General features: G+C 41.7%; 1 protein-coding gene across 2 annotated transcripts in view; it reads right to left on the reverse strand.

Annotated features, from left to right (window-relative positions):
- The window catches only part of FGD4 (FYVE, RhoGEF and PH domain containing 4), an 83207-nt gene that overhangs the window by 9482 nt on the left and 50575 nt on the right, over positions 1-23150 (reverse strand). For both annotated transcript variants that reach the window (XM_026657587.1, XM_026657586.1), the window contains exons 5-10: positions 20671-20760; positions 18456-18601; positions 5890-6046; positions 2994-3132; positions 1943-2001; positions 1164-1310 (exon numbers count right to left, since the gene is read on the reverse strand). In XM_026657587.1, the coding sequence (XP_026513372.1) occupies positions 1164-1310; positions 1943-2001; positions 2994-3132; positions 5890-6046; positions 18456-18601; positions 20671-20760 (738 nt within the window). The remainder of the gene's footprint in view (positions 1-1163; positions 1311-1942; positions 2002-2993; positions 3133-5889; positions 6047-18455; positions 18602-20670; positions 20761-23150) is intronic.

The raw sequence follows: 23150 nt of genomic DNA on the forward strand, positions 1-23150 counted from the left end.
ATGATATTTCATAGAAGCATAGTCTACCCCATTAAGATGATTTAAGGCCTTTTTAATATTTCTTAGAGCTTCAGAAGTCCTGTTCACTAGGGGCTTGCTTATCTCTGGAGCACACTTGAAAACCACTCTCAAGAAAAAAATCATTCTGGATTACCTACAATGGCTGGTGAAGGATTCTATATGATTCCTTTGATGGTCTAAGCCACATTCACGTCAGCTGAAGTCTGTATCACAGATATGGCACATCTGAACTTTTTATGTCCCTCATTTTAATATCATGTCTAGCCGCCTTCAGAGATTTTACTAATAATTTATTCCTCTGCTAGAAACATGGGAGAGCAGAAATCTGCCCCTCAGAAAATACACACTTTACTATCCAGAGAGCATTAAGCAGCCAGTGGCCCATATAGCAAATGGCACAAATCAGGGCTCGAATTTGCCATTTTAATATATTGGAAGCAGTGAGTTATATCAAACATTCCACAAGGGAATTAAAGAAGAATCATTGATGGAGTCCAGCAGCGCTAAAATAAAGACAGAACTGAGTCTGTGAACCAAGGAAACGTGATGAGGTAAAGCAATGAGAGCATTTGAAAAGAGGGTATGAACTTTCCAGGGGTACTAGGTTCCTACAAGGCCATGTGACTCATTTGGTCACATCACACTCAAGGATTTTGAAGGACATCTAATAATTACTATACCAGTAACACACATGCATGTTCAATCAGACTACTTGATTAGCTAAATAATCTACTGCTATGAAATACTATTTTAATATAGTCTAATAATATCTAATTAGAATAGAATCTTAAATATTTTTATTTAAAAAATGTAAGCACCCCAAATACAGTAGTAGATTCTATCAATATAAATGAATAGCCTCCATGATAGCTGTAGCAACTAAGAAAGACTAATACTGCATTTACTCTGAGATATGTTACTGGACCTTGGTTTAATTCTATTTGAAACACATTCTTTTCTAAATGATTTTTGTCATTTTCCAGAAAGCATTGTGGGTAAAATCTTGGCTCCAGGTGAAGTTAATGGCAAAATTTCCCCATTGACTTAAATAGAGAGAAGACTTCACCTTTGCTTTCAGGCAGCTTCTTGGAATTTGAAAGGAGCCTAACATCACTCAGACAAACACAAGTTTTGATACTTACTAAGAAAAGGTATCGTTCTTGGGCTGATGTATTACGAGCAGCAAGTTTAAGGATCTGTCCTTCTTTAATCAGCTCATTTGAGGGGTTGACAATATCTTCCTCTTCTCCCAACATCTCATACACCTCCAGCAACTTCTTTAGATTCTCCTTTTCAATTAAAATAAAATTACATTTGTGAATAAGTGATTTTGCCAGTGTAAAACGGTTTACCTGACGCGTATGTAAGAGTCTGAAAAATGCTAGTTTAAAAGAATATATATGAGCCGTTCATATAGGTTGCCAGAACCAGCTTATATTTGGGCATAAGCTGTTTCTAGAAATCTAATTTATCTAACCAGTATTTTTAAGTGTACTTATATAGTGCTATTTCATGTCCAAAATATTTTACAAATATTTAACAGCTCATGTACCACAACATCCCTGTGAGGGAGATAAATATTTTCTCCATTTTACAGGTGCAGAAACAAGCGCAGAAAAGTTAAGTGAGCAGTATAACCTCTTACTGGCAGCCAGGAATAATACACAGAAATCCCAATTCCCACTCCCAAGTTTTAGTTACAATATCATATTTTATCAAGCATTTCAGATAGTAAAAAGGACAATATAAATAGCAGCATTTTGGAGCAAAGAAACCAAAGTTTGCAAGTTCAACTGTTTGAAAAATCTGCATTTCAAGTATCTGGTAAAATTCACAGAGTTTCCTAGCTGTACATGCTACTTAAAACACAAGACTAAGAATAGAGGATTAAGAAAGGGAAAACCCCACAAAAACCACTTACCATTTTACGTATAGCACTATTGGAGTGACTGGCTGCTGTGGATATAATTTCCAGGGATTCTAGATGGCACCGAAAATGAAAAACAAATGTAAATACATTGTTATTTACTACAGTACACAGACTACTAGGTCTAATGGCATACTTGTAAATTTCATATGAACGTCAGCCTTCTCAAGCCCCAAAATTGTCAATAAGGTAAGCTACAAGTGTTTAGTCCAACCGGGTACTTTTGCCTTAATTGAATGTAAAATACAATCAAAGTTAGAGCTAACAGATTAGATGCTGGAAAAGCTTAGCAGGAATCCTTGCCAGTTTTAATCAATTATTGTAGGGTGTTTGTGGAGTGAATTTCAAAATTCACGAACTTGAGTACTTGTACCCAAAATATGATTCTAAGAATCATGGCTCCTCCAATCAGGGAGCAGAAAGTGTGACCAACAGATCCAACTAAAACAGTTCCAATTTCAAATATTTTTAAGAAACTGCTCCAGGCCAAGAATTATTTGCAGAAGCTATTTGATAATTAATTCTGAATAATAAGAAAAAATATGATCTGTTCTTGCATAATTGATACATGAAAAATGATAACACTTGAAAATGGAATCTATTTTCACAAACAAATTGCTGAAATGTGTATTTTAAATAAACAAAATATGGATCCCATTTTCAAGGGTTTTTTTCAGCAAAAGACCGTTTCTATATAAAAAGCCACACAAAAGTGTGCTTAAATGCCAGACTAGCCTTCTCCTAAGAATCGTGCATGTGGCGTAGTTTCAGAAAAGGGTGCAAAATCATGTGAAACAAAAGTAGAATTTTTGTGCTCCATGTCAGGATGGACAAATTGTAAGTTTCACTGCTCTAATGCTAGCCTAGAAATCAAAATAAACAATGGATCATTTTTCAGAGAATCTTACAACTCTACACTAACATTTTCCCTGCAACTGCGTTTCTTTACCTCATTTTTACTGGGATAGCTTTAATTTACAGAGTCCTTTTATTACTGTTTTCTTATTGCTATATTAAGTTATCACACAATCCATGAAATATTTACTTTCAGCATCCTTCCAGTCTGGGGAATCTTGAGGCAGTTTCCTTAGGTAGTCCTTTAGTAGCATCTCATAGCGTGGAATGCGTTGTACTGGTTCTAGCATATGATGTTGCAATGTCAAACTCCCACAGACTTTTTGTGTCTAGGAAAATGTAAATATATTTAGATACCACAGTTCAGACAATATTTTTCCATATCTTAGTATGTCATAACACAATATAAAGCTGTGACTGACCTAAATCCAAGACTACTGTATCTTCATAAAAAAGGACTACAAAAACATGGGATTTTAACATAAGAACTCCTGATTGCAGGAAAGTGAGTTAGTTTTTTCATCATAATCAAATAATTAAAATCCTTTCCAATGACTTTAAAAGCAAGTAAAGTTAATTACTGTAAAGCAGGGAGAATCACTGTATTTATTTTCTTTGTATCCAGCAGAAAGAATTTCATAAATAGGACCACAAATGACATTGTATTTGAACTTAATTTTTCAAATAATATCTGTAATAACTGATCTTAAACATCTAATTTATTTAATAAGGGACAAACATAATTTACCATGACAAGTCATAAAAGCAAGGCATTTTATTCTGGACTCTAATATGGCACACCTGTATGACAAACGCCTTCTTTCAATACATTGTTATCCATGATGTAAAAACAAGGGTAGCTATTTTGAGAAAAATGATGTCTGTTTACTTCCATTTCCTTAGAAAGAAGTAAGCTGTAGATTAGACTAAAGCACACAAAAGAAATCCCTTACTGAGGACCACACATTCTGCTTAAACTGCATCACATTGCAGGAATGTCTTATTCCTTTCCTAAACTTCTAGTTGATAGGTCTGTAGGTTGGAAATGATACCCATACTAATTAACAGAAAAATCAAGAAGAGGCCCTGGAGAGGTGAAGTTACAGACTTTTCCAAAGAGATACATTCCCATGACTGACTGCTCCTTCAACCTTCAGTTACTCAATATTTAGGATTGTAAACATACTTCCTAACTCAGGTGTTTTGGAAAACTGCAGGTCATGCACGACAGGTTAGGAATTTAGAGATGGACAAATATGTAATTGTAAAAAAAGTGTTATTTACTTTTTAGTATCTATGACCGACATAAAGCAAATTCGTTGGTCCTCATGTGTTTTAACATTTATGCTTTGATTGATGATGTGTTTCACTGGAGAGGAAGGATGTGGGGGGAAAAAAGGAAAAGAAAAAATAGGACAAAATTAAATGGACAAAATGGAACCCTGACTTACTTCTAAGGGACCAGAAAAATAGATTGTGTTATGGAACGGGCCACCCAAAGACCACATGAGAACTTGCTTCATTAGGAAAAACCCCACTGACTGCATAGCCCTATTTGTCACCTAACACCCCACACTGGAACCCATAAGGGGTATCAAACAATTACAATGAGTACTTGATGGGAACCACATCCTGAAAGAATTCTTTCCCAACCCCCTCTTCTGGGCTTCAAACAATCCCCCAGCCTATCCAAGCACATCATCAGAAGCAAGCTTCCCACAGACCAGGAAACATCAATTCAAAGCAGCACCAGACCCTGTCAGAACAACAGATGCAAAACCTGCAGACTTAACTCCACTGCTACAATGATCAATACCTCCCAGAACACACCTTTCAAGATCCATGAGTCCTACACATACCCATTGCAACATGTGGTATACCTCATCCAGTGCAACAAAGACCCCAACAACAACAAGGGTGAAACCAGACGATCACTACACTCTCGAACGAACTCACACAGAAAAATGATAAAAGACAAAAAACAACTTATCACTCATAGGTGTATATTTTTCACAAAGCAATCACTCCATATCTGACTTCTAAGGCTAGGTCTACACTACCCGCCTGAATTGGCGGGTAGAAATCGACCTCTCGGGGATCGATTTATTGCGTCCCGTTGGGACGTGACAATCGATCCCCGAATCGACGCTCTTACTCCACCAGCGAAGGTGGGAGTAAGAGCCGTCGACGGGAAGCCGCGGAGGTCGATTTTGCCACCGTCCTTACAGCGGGGTAAGTCGGCTGCGATACGTCGAATTCAGCTACGCTATTCGCGTAGCTGAATTTGCGTATCTTAAATCGACCCCCCCCCCGTAGTGAAGACGTAGCCTCAGTGCTCATCCTCTGAGGCCTGGTCTACACTAGGGGGGTGGATTGATCTAAGTTACGCAACTTCAGCTACGTGAATAACGTAGCTAAAGTTGACGTATTTAGATCTACTCACCGCAGTGTCTTCTCAGTGAGTCAACTACTGCCGCTTCCCCCGTCGACTCCGCCTGAGCCTCTCATGCCGGTGGAGTACAGGAGTCGACGGGAGAGCGCTCGGGGGTTAATTTATCACGTCTAGACTAGATGAGATAAATCGACCCTCGCTGGATCCATCGCTGCCCACCAATCTGGCGGGTAGTATAGACATATCCATAGGAAACCTACACAACTCCTTCAAAAGACAAGCCTGGGAACTTAAATTCATAACTCTGTTGGACACTAAAAACCATGGACTTAACACAGAGATTGGTTTTATGGCTCATTACAACAATTTGTAACACACCCTGCTGCCTGCTCACCCTTTACTTAAAATGAAGTGGGAAGTTGTCTCCTACAGTGTGTGTGACCCCCTTAGACTTGTCCCACCTTGTATTTAGCTCAGACACTGGTTATCTTCTCCAGACCTGAGGAAGAGCTCTGTAGCTTGAAAGTTTGTTCCTTCAACCAACAGAAGTTGGTCCAATAAAAGATATTACCGTACCTACCTTGTCTTTCAAAGGGACTGGATATTTAATTATTTAACACTGTCTTTCAGAAATATAGAAAATGACACATACACACTATTTTGTAGCTTTTCAATAAATAGTCTCCTCCATTACCTGAATGTCCTGAATAATGGATTTGAATAGAGGAGACCGCTCAGTCCACATTTTCACCAGTTCCATTGCATTATCAAAGTTTTTCACATACTCTCCATACATCTTGAGGAAAGGAGCTAACTTCTGCAGAATATCTCCAATTCTGGGGGTTGCAGCCCTGTAGAGCAAGAGGATTGAGTCTCAACTTCACAGCAAATAAGTAAAAGCCGACAAGGTATTAACTAGTAGACAAAATGAGGGGAAAATATTATTTAAAAATCTAAATTAATGAATCCTCCAGTTCAATACCATTACACAAAGGATCCCAGTCTGACCATCAAAGGAGACCCACAAAAGTGAAAACAATCTTTGTGCCCTATCTTGATCATGTATAAAGGCTACAAGTAAGGAATAAAGCACTACATAAAATGTTAATTCTTCTTTCATTATTTCCATTTAGTGAATGGCATTTCTTTGGGCTGCCATTATAAATGATATAACACTGCACTTCTCAGCTGGAGCTGAAAACTCAGGAGGCCAATTAATGCAAAACTGAGAAGATTCCAGTATTGCTAGAAATTATTAAAAAAAAAAATCAGTCAATTTAAAGATCTATTATGATAAATTCCATACTTTGAAAAAATATTAAGTCACTTAGAAGCTTAAAGTGGTAAAGACTATAGTGTTGCTTTATGTCCACAATAAACAAATAGCTTTAGCTGCTTTTCAAAATTTGAAAAATCACTTTGCGCTGACCTTTTCACAAACATACAGAGTTTGCAACAAGGTTCCAATAGTTTTATGAGCCAGCCAAACAAGAAATAGCCTACAAATGAAATGGGCTACTTATCTATAGCTACTAGCTCACCAAAAGTAGTCTGATTTCACTTTCCCTCCAGAGAAACTAAATTTTGAAGGTTGTCTCTAATGTCAGACCTGAAGGTGTCCAATTTCTACAAGCTTGGGCACTAGGCCATATCAGATATGTCCAAAAAAGTCTAGCACATTGAGTCTTGGCAAGAATAAAAGTCTACTATGACTTCAGAACCCCTCCATAAGTAGGGCCCTTCGTTTTCAGTTTTTATTTTATTTAATGTTTCGCAGGAATTTATTGGTGTTTATTACAGCCACAAAAGAGGTGAAAATCGGTGGAAAAAAATATTAATTTTTCTGGGTAAATATTGGGGGAGAGGGGGGTGTTGGTGGATGGAAGAACAGGGGGAAGTATTCAGCAGATTAATGCTTTGATGAATAGAATTCAATGTGGTTTGCTGCAGAACTAAAACAGAACTCAAAACACAATGCCACCTCTGAGTTTAAGAAAACAATACATCTCTAACCCCCAAATAAAAACTTTTCATTTGAATAAAGTTTATTATTGTAGACTTAGAACTATTAGCCTATATTTACATTTAATAATTGGGCCACACCATTAGCAGCACATACACTCAACTTCATCTTTTTCTCCTGTTTTTATTTTTTAAAAATTTGTGAATACTTCCCATGTTCTGAAATGTATTCTGATACAGATTTTCATTTTCTTCCCATTTTAGTGTGTCAAATCTTTAGACCATTATCTGCTAATAGCCTGAAATGTGTACGTGGTGGGCGTGAGATTCATCAGTACGTTCAGATGTGCACGCACTTCAGAGCTTGCGTGCATGCCCGTTTGTTTATTATGTGCATCTTTTAGACTAATACATAGCCTTACCTCAACAGGCAGCTTGGCATATACACACAGACTAACGTATTATTGTAATATCTATATCTCATGCAATGTATTGTATTTTCCTAATAAAACAAGTTATTTTTTATATACTTGAATATATAAAAGTAGGTGTGAAAATTGGAAAAAATGAATAATACTTTTTGTAAAACCCAGGATTTTTGTGTGTGTGGTAAAAATCAGTTTAAAACGGAAAATGCAAGGGTTTATCCATAAGGCACAGCCCAAAGCACTCTGGAAGAACATGCAGCACAGAGGCAGAGGCAAATGTAGAATTATGTACAAAAAAACCCTGCATCCAAAAATAAAACAATGTAAAACTTTAGAGCCTACAAGTCCACTCAGTCCTACTTCAGCCAATCGCTTAGACAAACAAGTTTGGTTACAATTTGCAGGAGATAATGCTGCCCGCTTCTTGTTTACAATGTCACCTGAAAGTGAGCACAGGCGTTCGCATGGCACTGTTGTAGCCGGCGTCACAAGATATTTACGTGCCAGATGCACCAAAGATTCATATGTCCCTTCATCTTCAACCACCATTCCAGAGGACATGCATCCATGCGGATGACAGATTCTGCTCAACAACGATCCAAAGCAGAGTGGACCGTCGCATGTTCACTTTCATCATTTGAGTCAGATGCCACCAGCAGAAGGTTGATTTTCTTTTTTGGTAGTTCAGGTTCTGTAGTTTCTGCATCTGAGTGTTGCTCTTTTAAGACTTCTGAAAGCATGCTCCACATCTCGTCCCGCTCAGATTTTGATGGCACTTTAGATGCTTAAACCTTGGGTCAAATGCTGTAGCTATTTTTAGAAATCTCACATTGGTACCGTCTTTGCGTTTTGTCAAATCTGCTGTGAAAGTGTTCTTAAAACGAACACGTGCTAGGTCATCATCCGAGATTGCTATAACATGAAATATATGGCAGAATGTGGGTAAAACAGAACAGGAGACATACTATTCTCCCCCCAAGGAGTTCAGTCACAAATTTAATTAACGCATTTTTTTTTAAAACGCACATCATCAGCATGGAAGCATGTCCACTGGAATGGTGACCAAAGCATGAAGGGGCATACGAATGTTTAGCATATCTGGCACGTAAATACCTTGCAATGCCAACTACAAAAGTGCCATACGACTGCTTGTTCTCACTTTCAGGTGACGTTGTAAATAAGAAGCAGGCCACATTATCTCTCATAAATATAAACAAACTTGTTTGTCTTAGCGATTGGCTGAAGAAGTAGGACTGAGTGGACTTGTAGGCTCTCGTGTTTTACACTGTTTTGTTTTTGAGTGCAGTAATGTAACAAAAAAAATCTACATTTGTAAGTTACACTTTCACAATAAAGAGATTGCACTACAGTGTTTATATGAGGTGAATTGAAAAATACCATTTCTTTTATCATTTTTACAGTGCAAACATTTGTAATAAAAAAAATAATATAAAGTGAGAACTGTACACTTTGTATTCTGTGTTGTAATATAAATCAATATATTTGAAAATGTAGAAAAACGTCCAAAAAGATTTATTAAATTTCAATTGGCATTCTATTGTTATAAGTGCGATTAATAGCAATTAATTTTTTTGAGTTAATTGTGTGAGTTAACTGTGATTAATCAACAGCCCTAGTCTCAAGACGTCATGACCAGCTGGAACACCATTTACTCATGATTAAATGCCTGCTGTAATATAAACAGGTTCTCACTGCCTTTTGTTCAAAACAATCTAAATTAATCCACCAAACACAACCCAGCAAAGGCTTGTAGATCTTATAATTCTAGTCTGGTGCCATTTAGGGTACTTCACTGCAGTGAGAGCCCAGACTAGCCTAGCCTGGTGCATCCCTAATGCAAAGTCCTACTTGTGCAACAGTATCCCCTGTGGTGCTGCACTAGCCAATGTACTGGGATGGGATTTCTGGTGGGATATCCCATGGTTCTTAGTATGAATTAACCTGGGCTGTTCCATGAATTCATTCCCAGAGTGCTCTCTCTCGCTTAGCATGGAGCTGCTGTCTGTGTCAGTGACATAAGAACACCTATCTAAGTAACTTCCAAGCGGAGCTCCTCATTATTAACACGGACTGTTCTGTACACATAAGCAAACAGCATTTGGCATCAAGAACTTCTAATGAGATTATTACTAAGGAATTTAGTCTGCAAGCCACAAAGTGATTCTTAGCACACGTTCATGGGCTGTATCTCTGCACAAATTCTTTGGAAGCACAGCAAAAATGGAGTGAGAAAATGTGGGGTTAAAGTACTGAGCCAGTGTAGGTGACTTCAGTGCAGAAGGAGGTAGACAAGAAATCAGAGCCTAGGTAGAATTGTGGGTTAGCACTGGAGGCCTAACAGAACCTGGGCTTGATTAGCCTGCATTCTCACTGCAAAGCAGGCAGGTTGCCAGACCAGGCTGCAATGAAACTCGACCTCAAGCTATACCCTCAGCTGTGCCTGCTAGCCTGGATTTAAAATATCCTCAAGCCAACGTTACAGATTTGTCTATGTATACAGAAGCTACAGCCTGGGCTAACTGCAGTGAAGATATACCTTTGGAGTGCTCACCCATGAGATCAGCTCAGATCAAGCAAAACTTTATGATGATGATTCTGTGGTCTGATCATTGACAGCTTATCTAAAGAGTGGCATAACACATCAAGGTGTCGGATGTGAAAGTTCCACTTTAGATCACTTCTGCCATACCAAAACACAGCAAAGTTAGGAGTATTGCCTATGTTCTGGACTCACAGATTTAAGATCTAGACTTTTATAATCCTAACTGCTGGGAAAAAAAACAACACAACTGAGTCAGAAGACATTATCCAGAAATTTGTATAGAAAGCCAGAGACAATACCAATATCGTATATGGAGTTACCAGAGGATATTCACAGAGTTCCTGGCTCTCGTTTATGGAAATGCTACGGAAAATGAATGGTCTTTTTTTTTTTTAAATGTTAGAGAACATGATGAAAGAGAGCAGATCCCAGAGACTGGTTGAAAACAAAAATTTATCAGATTTCTCTTTCAGAAATATCAAACATTTCTCCTAGGCAACATCCTTCCTTCAAATATGTGCACAATATGACCTATGAAAGGCAGTTAAGCAATTTCCAAGGTATCCAAGATACACCAATCACAGATGAAGATTGCATCCAGATAATACAGGATGGTGTGTTGTTCTTAAAATGCAATTTATGAGTTTAACACTAATATTAAAAGTTGATTTAGAGAGGCACTTTTTACTTAAAAAAATAATTTGAGCATTTACATTGCTAATGTATGCTGCTTTTACATACTCCAGAAAATGCAATTTAGTATTTGTGACATTCTGTACCTCAAAATAGCACCCTGGAACCCATATATTCACCACTGTGATATGATTATATGTTTTGTACCAATTATGCCTTGTGAGGTATCACTTAAAAAGTCTTGATCTGCTGAACATTGCTATCCTGTTGGATTGTATGTACTATCACTGCATGTGAAGTTATGAAGTATTGCTGTATGTTTGGTACTGAAATATGTGGTGAGTGGGGAACGCTCACAGCTAGCTTGTCAGTGGCAACAATGGAGCAACTATCACTGGCCAGACTGGCGTTGATGGCCCATCAAGAAGAATCCATTCTCTTAGGCCTTGGCTACACTTGCAGATGTACAGCGCTGTGAGTTAAACCTGACTTCGTGCAGCTGAGTAGGGAAAGCGCTGCAGTCTGTCCACACTGACAGCTGCCCAGCGCACTGTCGTGGCCACATTTGCAGCAATTGCAGCGCTATTGGGAGCGGTGCATTATGGGCAGCTATCCCACAGAGCATCTTTTCCCATTCTGGCGCTGTGGGTTGTGGGAAGGGGGCGTGGATGCAGGGCATTCTGGGTCCTGTCCCAATGCCCCGTGATGCATCGCTTCGCATCCCAGAAATCCCTTTGTTTCCATTCACCTTTGGCGCCATCTTTCAACAGTTTCTGTGCAGTGCGATCTGTCTGCGGGAAATGGAGCTCGAACTGCTGAGGCATATGCTGACTTATCTCGCCAGCACGTCACGTTTGGTTGTCGAACTATTCCTTAAGATCCAAAGTGACAGTGAGAGTGAGGAGTCCGACGATGCTATCGAGCCGCGTAACGCGTACGACACGAAATTGCTTGTGGCATTCACGGACATGCTCAGCACCGTGGAACGCCGCTTTTGGGCTCAGGAAACAAGCACCGAGTGGTGGGATCACATCGTCATGGAAGTCTGGGATGACGAGCAGTGGCTGCAGAACTTTCGGATGAGAAAAGCCACTTTCATGGGACTGTGTGAGGAGCAATCACGGTGCAAGGACACGTGATTGAGAGCTGCCCTGTCAGTGGAGAAGCGGGTGGCTATTGCAATCTGGAAGCTGGCAACTCCAGACAGCTACCGGTCGGTCGCAAACCAGTTTGGAGTAGGAAAGTCGACCATTGGAATCGTGTTGATGCAAGTTTGCAAGGCCATTAATCGCATCCTACTCAGAAGAACCATGACTCTGGGTAGCGTGCAGGAAATAGTGGATGGCTTTGCATAAATGGGGTTCCCTAACTGTGGAGGGGCGATATATGGGACGCACATTCCTATTCTGGCACTACCCCACCTAGGATCCGAGTACGTTAATCGGAAGGGGTATTTCTCTATGGTTCTCCAGGCGCTTGTGGATCACCGTGGGCATTTCATTGACATTAACACATGCTGGCCCGGAAAGGTGCATGACGCACGCATCTTTCGGAACACTTGGCTGTTCAGGAAGATGCAGGCCGGGACTTTTTTCCCAGAGCGGAAGATCACGGTAGGGGAAGTTGAAATGCCCATTGTGATCCTTAGAGATCCCGCTTACCCGTTAATGCCATGGCTCATGAAACCCTACACAGGGGGACTTGACAGCAGCAAGGAACAGTTCAACTACAGGCTGAGCCGGTGCCGAATGACTGTGGAGTGTGCCTTTGGCCATTTAAAGGGCCACTGGCGATCTCTGTATGGGAAGCTGGACTTGGCCAAAAACAGCATCCCCGCGGTTATATCCGCGTGTTGTGCCCTCCATAATATTTGTGAAGGGAAGGGTGAAAGCTTCACTCAGGCATGGACCTCCGAGGTTCAACACCTGGAGGCTGAATTTGCACAGCCAGAGAGCAGGGCTATTACAGGGGCCCAGCGCGGGGCTGCAAGGATTAGGGATACCTTGAGGGAGCAATTTGAGGCTGAAAACCAGCAGTGATATCTGGTGCCCTGCACGGGAGTAAAGTGCAGTAGTTCCAATCTTTAGGAATCAGTGTCTGCTAAGCAGACAAGCAAACTTGCAGTGCCTGTTTATTTCCTGGGCTAAGGAGCCTTTTACTTTATGCAATAATAAAGAATGTTTTCAAAGCCAAAAAATCCATTTATTGAAAAGAAAAAAAAATTATTTATTGAAAAGAAACAAGGGGGTGGATTGGGGAACAGTACAATCACAGATTCGCGTATGTCCTGTCTGGTGTGCTGTGCAGTGAGTGCTGCACTTCAGGATAGCTATACTGCACGGTGATGGTGGTTGAGTGCAGAGGGTTTTCAGGGCTGGGTGGTGAAGATACTGGTGTTGGAGGCAGCGGGTGGCGTGAAGAACACGGAAGTTGGGGAAAGTGGGTTGGAGGTGACAGTGGGGCACAACGGAAAGAGTTTTGGGACAAGGGCTGTGGGGGGGGTGGCGTTTGCGGTACTGCTCCTCTTTCTGCATGGCTACGAGCTCCTGGATAGCGTCTGTTTGGCGTTCCAGGATGCTTATAAGCCTATCAGTGCTTTGCTGCCGGTGCGTGGTGCTTTGCCACCGGTACGCTGCGTTTTCCTGGCGGATCTTGCTTTCTCTCTCCCTCCAGTTCTGTGCTTTCTCATTCTCTTTAATAGATTGCCGCATCACTTCTTGCAGCATGTCTTCTTTGCTTTTTCGCGGTCTCTTCCTGAGTCTTTGCAGTCTCTGAGCAGGCGATAAGAGGGATGGCTGAGGTCTCAAGGTTGATGCTGCTGTATAGGCAAAATGCAACATTTAACAGAGGCAGCATTGTTTATACCAGACAGAGTAAGGATTCCCCCCGCACTTAAGGAGTAGAAGACACACAGGGTCTACACAATAGCATAATTTTCCCATCCGAAACCGAGCGCACACATCCCACGGGAGCCTCAAAATGGTGAGTAAGGGGGACTGATTGTTTCAGGGCTGCACTGTCCTCTGGGTTTCTGTGCCTTGGGGAGAGCCAACAGCTTCAGGGGGCACCTACACTGAACACTGTCCCAACATTTTCCACAGGAGTTCGTCCTGGATGACATCTCGCTGCTGAGGGTGACCTGGGAAGCAAGGGAGGGTCTTCTACTGCAATGCGGCTTCCGCCCTGGCCCATATGCAGCTTGCCTGTGGGCAGCAATGGTCCCCCCTCCCCTCGCGGCACAGTGGCGCGGACACGTTAGCCTGGCTGGGACGAGGACCACGGTGGCTCTCCCGATAAACCTGCGCAAGCGCATTGCACACGTTCTGGATGAGACATTCGAGGAGATTACCGAGGCCGATTACCACGATGTGATAAACCACATCAATGCACTATTCCGCATCTAGGCATGCATGCCTAACCCTCCTCTCCCAAAGAGCCCTCACCGAAAAAATTCCTTCCCGAAAAAAAAACCGCTTACCGGGAACCTGCTCTTCTGTTTGTCCTCCACCAAGTACCGGCCGCTGCGACTGGCTACCTTCCTCCTGGCTCGAGAAGAGCTCCTAGCTGCATGGCTCCAGGGATTCCGGGGTGTCTCCATCCGGCCCACCACCATCACTCCCGTTTTCCTCCTCCTCTTCCTCCTCCCGCCCCCCCCCCACACCGGCTCTGAAGTGTCCATGGTGGTGTTTGGAGTGGAGGTGGGGTTAACCCCAAGTATCGCATCCAGCTCTTTGTAGAATCGGCAGGTTGCGGGGGGAGCACCCGAGCGGCCGTCTGCGTCGCGGGCTTTGCGGTAGACACTCCGCAGCTCCTTCACTTTAATCCTGCACTGCAGGGCGTCCCGGTCATGGCCCCTTTCCATCATGTCCTTTGATACCTTCCCGAAGGTATTGTAATTCCTACGGCTGGAGCGCAGCTGGGACTGGACAGCTTCCTCCCCCCAAACACTGATGCGGTCCAGCAACTCGCCATTGCTCCATGCTGGGGCTCGCTTGGCGCGTGGAGGCATGGTCACCTGGAAAGATTCGCTGATAGCACTCCACGCCATGCCGGGCTGAGCAAACAGGAAGGGGATTTTTAAAATTCCCGGGGAATGTAAAGGGTGGGTCACATGGTTGGTTACCTGAGGCCAGGGCAGTAGAGTTTAAACTGATGACCAGAGTGGCTAGAACTGGCATTGTGGGATACTGCCGAATAATTCTGGAGGCCATTCACAGCGCATTGGGCAGCCACACTGGCGCCGCAGCGCTGCAGCAGCAGCGCAATACTCACTATTCCTCTCGGGGAGGTGGAGTACATGCAGCGCTGCAACCACGGAGATACAGCGCTGCAAATGCCTTGCCAGTGTGGACGGGGAGTGAGTTACAGCGCTGGGGGCGGCTTTACAGCGCTGTAACTCGCAAGTGTAGCCAACGCCTTAGAGAATCCTTAGAGAGCACATACACAATGGTGGCGGCCTAACCCCCAAGTCACAGGAAGGATCTTTCTAGCAGCTGGAAGAAAGTATAAAAGAGGGACAGTGACATCACCACCTGGGCCTCTCTCCTCCCCCATCTCAACACCTGGAAGACTGTCTGGAAGACAAAGACTTTGAACTGGGGAGATTGGTCCCAGGCTGGGAAGGGAATCCAGACTGTATATTCAAAACTGTGAGCTGCCTGTATAGGGTGAGAGACTGATTTAAATCTTGCTTAGTCTCTTAAAGATAGAAACGCACTCTAAATTTTATTTTCATTTCTTATGTAACCAATTTTGATCTGTATGCTGGCTACTTGTAATCACCTGAAAAAAAAATCTCTTTCTGTAGTGAATAAATCAGTTTTATATTTTACCTAAAACGGCGTGTTTTTGGTTGAAGTATTCGGGAATCTCAGCTCAGACTACAAAGCCTGGTGCAGGTCCACTTTCCTTTGACAGAGTGGTGAACTAATTAATGAGCTTGCACTGTCAAAGGGACTCTTGAACATGTAAGATGGTATATTTATGGCATGTAAGGCTGGGGTAATTGGCTGGTGCCTCTATGTATTATTCATGGGTAAGGCTGTGAGTCTTTCATGGAGATCACAGAAGTCACGGATTCCATGACTTTTCGGGACCTCCGTGACTTCCGCAGCTGCAGCCGCTGGGGCGGTCCTGGGGCCAGCTTCACCAGCCGCTGCTCTGGTGGCCCCGGCAATGGGTCCCGGGCACTGCCTCGGAGCAGCAGCAGGGCCCCAGGCCATCCCCCCCACCCAGAGCAGCAGCAGGAAGGCCCCAGGCTGCCCCCCCCCCCGCCCCGAGGAGCAGCAATGGCAGCAGGGGGGACTCAGGCCGCTCCCCCGCCCGGGGGAGCAGCAACCACCAGAGCAGCTGGAGCGCCCCCCCCCCACCCCATTCCTCAGCACCTAATATTTAGTTAGGGTTATTTTTAGTACAAGTCATGGACAGGTCACTGGTGTGACTTTTTTTTTATTGCTCCTGACCTGTACGTGACTTTTACTAAAAATACCCGTGACTAAATCATAGCCTTATTCATGAGTGGCTCTGGGAGCATTCGTGCCATTTCGCTGGGTGTGGGGCTCCACATGCTGATGGCTAAGGGATCCCAGCGCCTGGAGGGGTTTGCTGTTTGTCACTGGCATAGCCTTGTGAGAGACAGCCCAGGTTGGAGAATTAAGGGGGAACAGTGGTCCCACAGTTCCAGGTTGTACTCCGGGATCCTGTCACAGTATTTTACTAATATGACACACAGCACAAAGTAGAGGAGATAGACTGTACTTTCTCTAAGGCAGAATGTAGTTTATGTATACAATAGATTTTAAAGCATTACTGAAGTAAATCATACTTCCCCCTCCCCCCAAATTGAGCAATTTAATATTTGGGTTCACTTTTTTTTAATTTGATGAATACAAAAAGATGAATTTCTCATATACAATATTAAATACTTTATTATAATGGAGTAAAGAATGCAAGCTTAATGTTTTAAATTAAATTTTAAATTAAATTAAGCATTGTTAAGCATTACTTTATTTTACGCTGTTTAGGTGTTATCTAATTATGATATTGCCTTGCTTTATACAAAATGTTTAGTTCTCTCTGTGTTGGTGCATGGTAACCACCATTTTATTTTGAACCCTGTGGGAGCTTACCCTGCCTGGACACTTGGTGCTCTGTGCCTCAATTTACCTCCTCATGTGCCCTTGGAGGAATTCATGCCATACAACTGGTGTTTGAAACTAGAATCTTCTCAGGTTTGTTAATAAACCAAGTCTGTTCAACCACTTGCCCCCAGATCAGGGTTCCCAGGTAGCCCTTGTTATCAGTGTTTCCCCGCTAACTTTACTCTGGGGCTCTGCCCAGCTCCCACTGGGCAGTGAGTGATGTCATTCCCACTGTGGTTCTTTCCCAGGCAACAGCTCTTCTGTAATCTGCTGTGCAGACCCCCCCGACCAGGAGTTCCACAGCCCCTCATCTCCCCTTGGGCAACAGGCCCTGCTTCTTATTTCCTGCCTTGCACATGACACACACAAAACACGCATGCATGCACGCCCTACGCTGCAAGCATGTCTGCATTGCCTGCAGACAGTTATGACCCTTCCTTGGTAGGAGGATTAATATTTCATCTGCCAATCCAGGGATAAGGCCTGTGCACCCTGTCACAACTCTTAGGGCTCTTCTATCCCAGTTCCCACCTATTCTTCCTCCAACTGTTACCTGGACTGAGACAAGCAGGTATTTTAGGATTTTCTTGGATGTCACAGGAATCAAGAATTCCTTAACTCTTCTAAAAATGCCCCTGATGTTTGGCATTTGGAGTACTTTGTAAATGGGTGGGATGTGACAAGAAGCAATAGAACCTAGGGAGCTGCCAAATTAAACCCCAGTTTGCATGGCAGGTGAAACAGAGTGGGAGCTCAACTTACTGAGATGACATAGGATCAGATCAGTGTACTGCTGGTGAAAACTTTAATTCTTTCTTTTTGCTAACGAGTTGTCACCTTTTCTTGAGGCAGAGAGAAATGTTACCTTTTTTTGAAGAATTAGATTGGATTAAATAAATTGAGTTTGTGCTGACAACCGCTATGTCTAGTGTTACCACAGCACAGGCACACTTCTAGTTATTTGCACTAAAGATGGAAAATAAAAAGCTTATCCACAGTACAAAATGCTCATTACACATGACTTTCCCTTGAAAAAATGCCATGACAACACCATCCTAAAAATAATCCAGAACCAGGTGTTAATTACTAAATGATAAAGTTAAAACATGTAATAAAAGGAATTCTACTTTATTACAGAATAGAAAGCAATGATAAAAATTAATGCATCATCAGGTTATTGCACAATAACTGTATAAACATTCATTTGCACCAATTCCTGTATTTCAGGCAATAGACTCACCAGGTAGCATGTAATCTTAAAGGGCTACCGCTCCCATTCAGCTAAAGGTTTCACATGCGAATAATCCCATTGACTTCACTGAAACAACCCATGTGCTTAAGCTAAGGACATGCTTAATTCCTCTATTAAATGAAACCCTGATGAATAGTAGAGCAGCAGACACTTTTTCCCAACAGCAGAACTTCCTTGGAGCATTTTAATGGTAAAGTGTCCTCTGTCTCAGTCATGTAACAATTTCTACGCTAACTCAGACCCATTATTAAAAGGCTTAATATCTTTCAAAACAATTCTTACCATTCTTGCATTCTTTTCTCAAGCTCCGGAAGCAAGAATTTACTGTGGAAGGCGTTGATCGATGAAATATTAGAAAATATTTTATTGACCACCTCAGCTGGAAATGAACCCCTGTTAGCTTCCTCCAATAGTCTGCCATAGAATACCTGCAATAGAGAAGGACTTAAAAGTTAACAGGCCAATGTGCATTTCTGTTATCTTTAAGTGGTACACAGCAGACAAACACCCCTCCCTCCCCCACACATTTCAAGATGGTTACTTTTATAGCTAAACTGTGGGAGCATCCAAAATTACTGAAGTATCGTCATCCCCCTTCCCCTCACCTCCTTCAGATATCAGTGGAACTCCCCGCCCCAGTGTGCCCTCCAGGAGCCAAAGCAGCAGTGAAGCCCTGGGGAGTAAGACACTTCCAGAACGCATTGGGTGCAAGTGATGTCATCATACTTTGCTTTCTTTCAGTTTGGACTACAGGCATTCTATCTGCTGACTGGCCTTTCTTTCTGGCCTCCTTTCCAGTCCTCCATCTTATCTTCTTTTCCTTGCCTCTCCCTCAACATCCCCTTTCCCTTCCTACTTCCATACTCTTGTTAATTCATCCCCATGATGCTCCCTTGTTGCCCCACACTGAGCTCAGCATGACGTTTTGCAACCATCACCCTGAGCACTTTGCTTGTGCATTGGATCCCCTTGTCCTTTTAGAATAGGAGCGCTTTGGAGACAGGGGCTGTGCCTTCAACATACTAGAATCAATTATGGCAGGCAGACTAATCAGGACACCTGGTTTAAAAAGGACCTCCCATCAGTTAGTGGAGGGCATGCAAGGAGTGAAAAGGCGTGCTGCTGGAGGACTGAGGAGTTTTAAGTGTTTTAAGACATCTAGCAGAACAGCGCTCTCATTCTGAATCTGTGCCTTTTGGTACTACAGCAGTAGAATTAAAAAAAAACCCACCACCTACAGAATCATAGAAACATAGGCATGGAAGGGATTATAAACATTACATAAGTATTATTTTAACCAAATTTAGGGAAATAAGCTCAGCCTCCACCATTCTCCTTTCTTTTCATTATGCTGGTAGTTTTAGGTGCTACCCGTAAACTTTTCTCAGAATTTTGCCTGATATTTTGGAAAAACTTGAATGCAGAAATGCATCTAAAATTGGGATAGTGAAAATACTTCTACAATGCCAGTCAGAAGGGACTAAAAGTAAATCTGAATATTTTACTGTGATTTCTTGTGTCCCTAAAACAATGCTCTTATTTGCGAGAAAGGTCTATTTTCAACACAATGTGTTCATGTAAGACAGCTATGTAAATCATTTCCCTCATATTCAGGAGAACCAAAACTTATATGCCTAAGCAGTCTACTAGCTGTTTAATATAGCAATTAGGACTTTTCAGACCTGATCTTGATTTACAAGCCCATGCGCTAGACCAGGGAAACATCAACATGAAATGAAGATGAAGAACAAGGTTAGTTGACAAAGCAATGCATGATCAGAGATATCTAGGTATAGTGGGTATATATGAGAAAGTAGGCAGGCTCAAAGAAAGATTTAGAGAACTGCAGATTGACATTTAAGAAATGACAAATATAGTTTGAAGCTGTGAAAAGTGCAAGCGCTCAATTCTTCCATCACAGAATATGAGTAACTCCCATTCACTTTAATAGGAATTAGGCAGACCATGTGATGGAAGAATAGAGCAGAGAAGGTTTAAGATGGGATGCTTCTCTTCTAGGTCACTGTTTGAAAGCTGGCTAACATCAGCAGACACCAAAGTTCTACCAGAGACACTGTTCAGTGGCTTAGTGCGCAGGTGATTACATCAAACACATACCACTATACATTGGCTTCCTTGTTGGCAGTTTCAGCAAAGGCCAAGAAATGAATGAGCAGAGAGGTGAAATTAGCCTCTCCTCTTTGTAGGCTCTTCCACTGGTATGGAAGCTTGCACTTCTATTGCTCACACTGTGGTCTACGTAAACACAAGGATTCAGTTTCTATGTCCATCAGGGACAGATATGTTTTGCAAACATTAAAATGATTTAAAAACAAAAAAAAAATGAAGTAGTGGTTGCAAATGACTGCTTAGTTGAGAGGATTAGCAGAAGGCAAAAAACCCACAATCCCTTAATGTGGTTTTTACAAACAGATAAAGCTCATATGAACTGCAGTATATGTAAGTAAAAGAATGAAGCACTTCAAGCAAAATTCACCTTGTCTAAGAGGTCAAGTCGGCTGACGTAGGCTCTTTCTGTATGCAAAAGTTCATCGGCAATTTTGTGACGTTTCTCCTCATCTGTCTCCTGAAAAAAACATAAGATTCTTTCTCTGAATAGTTCAGGGTAATTCAGTTCAAGTTCTACATTTAATTAGTAACTTTTTTTTTTTTTTGGCAAACACAAACTAATTCAAAATGACAAAGTTCCCAAAGGATTTACCAGGAAGTAAAAATCAGGAGCAGTGTAGAACAAACATGTAACCGTTTTCCTGTTTGTGCAGATGGCTTTGTATTATTACTAGGTGTTTGCCAAACCCTTCCATACTCCCCACCCCCAGGTTCCTACACAGTTGAACAACTAGGGTCCTGATAATTACCATTAACGTTTCAGAGCTGGATGAATTAACTCCTATTTTTTGCCAGATGAATTCAGCCCTTTTTTTTTGGTTTCCAATATAGTTTAAACTGACTGTTCTTTGCATGACTTTGTTAGTTAATCAAAATTATTGCACAAACATTTTATGTAGACAATCAGCTTATGGATTCCAGATGAAAGGTTAGCTGCAGTAAGAATATTCACTAGAGCTGTGCAGGAAATGGATTTTCTGTTCCGTGGGAAATTTCACAATTCTGAATCCCCGCCCATACTGAAATTCCAAAAATTATTATTCCAGGTCGATAGAAACATTTTGTTCCAATTTCAATTTTTTAAAAAATATGATATATTAAAAACCAGAAAAGAATTGCAATGGAGTCATTCTGAAACAGAAAAATTGAAATGCTCCATTACAAAAAGCTTGAAACAGAAAATTTAAACCTCGGGGGAAAGAAATGAAATCAACATTTTGATTTTGATGAAACGGCATTCTCCAATGGAAAAACGTTCCATAGGAAAATTCGGGAACAGCTCTACTATTCACTTGTGTGGCTGTTCACCTTATTCACATGGAGTGAAATCCCGGCCCATTGACGTCAATGGGAGTTTTGTTATTGGCTTCCCTGGGGCGAGGATTTCATCCAAGGTATTGTTTCCACTACCTGGCTGTAAGAGTAAATCTTTTATTAAGAGGAGGGTTTGAATAAGTAATTTGTGGTGTGAATCTTCCAGCAAACACATTTTCATGACTAAGACACACACACGCTGCAGATAACTTTGCAAACGTTGCAGAACATTGAAGTACATCGTTTTTATTTGATAGTCCGTTACCGGCTCATTTTTTTTAGTATTCACCCAAGCTTTAATGCTATTACCATCCTTGTAAATGTTAGTATCTGCAAGCAACTGAAACACACTTCAGTCTTAAGCTTCAGGGCTGCCACCAATCATATTGCTGCATGCCAAAACTTCTCCCTTCAGACTTAAGTAGCTGCTTCGACAAGATAGTCTCCATTGAATCTGCTTACCCATATAATAGCCACTGTATTACTGGAGCTTATAAAATAGCACTCCTATGGTCTACATGCACTCAGAAGCACTGCAGAGACCAGAAAAGCTTAAACAATTACAGGGTGGTGTAGGTTAGGATGATAATTTACAGATAAAGTCTTACATTTGGACTTTAGAGGCTATAAAGATTCTTGATTTTTCTGCAAAAATTATTTGGCCAAAATAAATAAATAAATAAATAAAAATAAAAAATATCCCAGCAGTTTCCCCAAGCGTGTGTGAAGAACCATTTCACTACATATTTTCAGGGGACTATTTTAGTCCACATTATTTGCATATTTGTATGTATTACAGAACCTAATTAAAGGAAAAACTAAGCAGCTAAAGGAACAGACTTGTTAAAATAATGTAACTGCGATATTGCCAAGCAGCATTAAAAGCGTCATGAGTTAGGGTCCTCAAATGCAGGAGATTAAAAAAAATCCTACCATTTTTATGCTAAATACATTTTTAAAAAAAAGTTTGCCATCTGGTTTTTGCCCTTTTAAGGGGAAGCTTCCCACAACCAAAGGGTGAGAGCTTTCAGGTCCAAAATTTAACCTGAAACACACAAACAACGAGGAGTCCTTGTGGCACCTTAGAGACTAACAAATTTATTTGGGCATAAGCTTTCGTGGGCTAAAACCTACTTCATCAGATGCATGGAGTGAAAAATACAATAAGCAAAATGTATATTATAGCACATGAAAAGATGGGAGTTGCCTTACCAAGTGGGGGGTCAGTGTTAAGATGGAAGTGGCCCATTTTCAACAGTTGACAAGGACTCCTTGTTGTTTTTGCTGATACAGACTAACATGGCGACTACTCTGAAACCTGTCACCGCACAAACATGTGTATGAATTTCCACTCTGGGCCATCTCCTAACACCTGGGGTGAAGAAGCTGCCATTCTATCCTCTCTGGTCCTCTGATGGATCACCACACTGGTCTCTCCCGCTGTCCCATTTCCTTCACTATCCCACTGACTTCCCTCCTTTTTCCCCTTTATATTTTCCCCACAGTTACCTTCTCTTCCTCTGCAGTCTTATT

Source organism: Terrapene carolina, unplaced genomic scaffold, assembly GCF_002925995.2.
Source record: "Terrapene carolina triunguis isolate 2854851 unplaced genomic scaffold, T_m_triunguis-2.0 Scaffold247, whole genome shotgun sequence".
Classification (NCBI taxonomy): domain Eukaryota; kingdom Metazoa; phylum Chordata; order Testudines; family Emydidae; genus Terrapene; species Terrapene triunguis.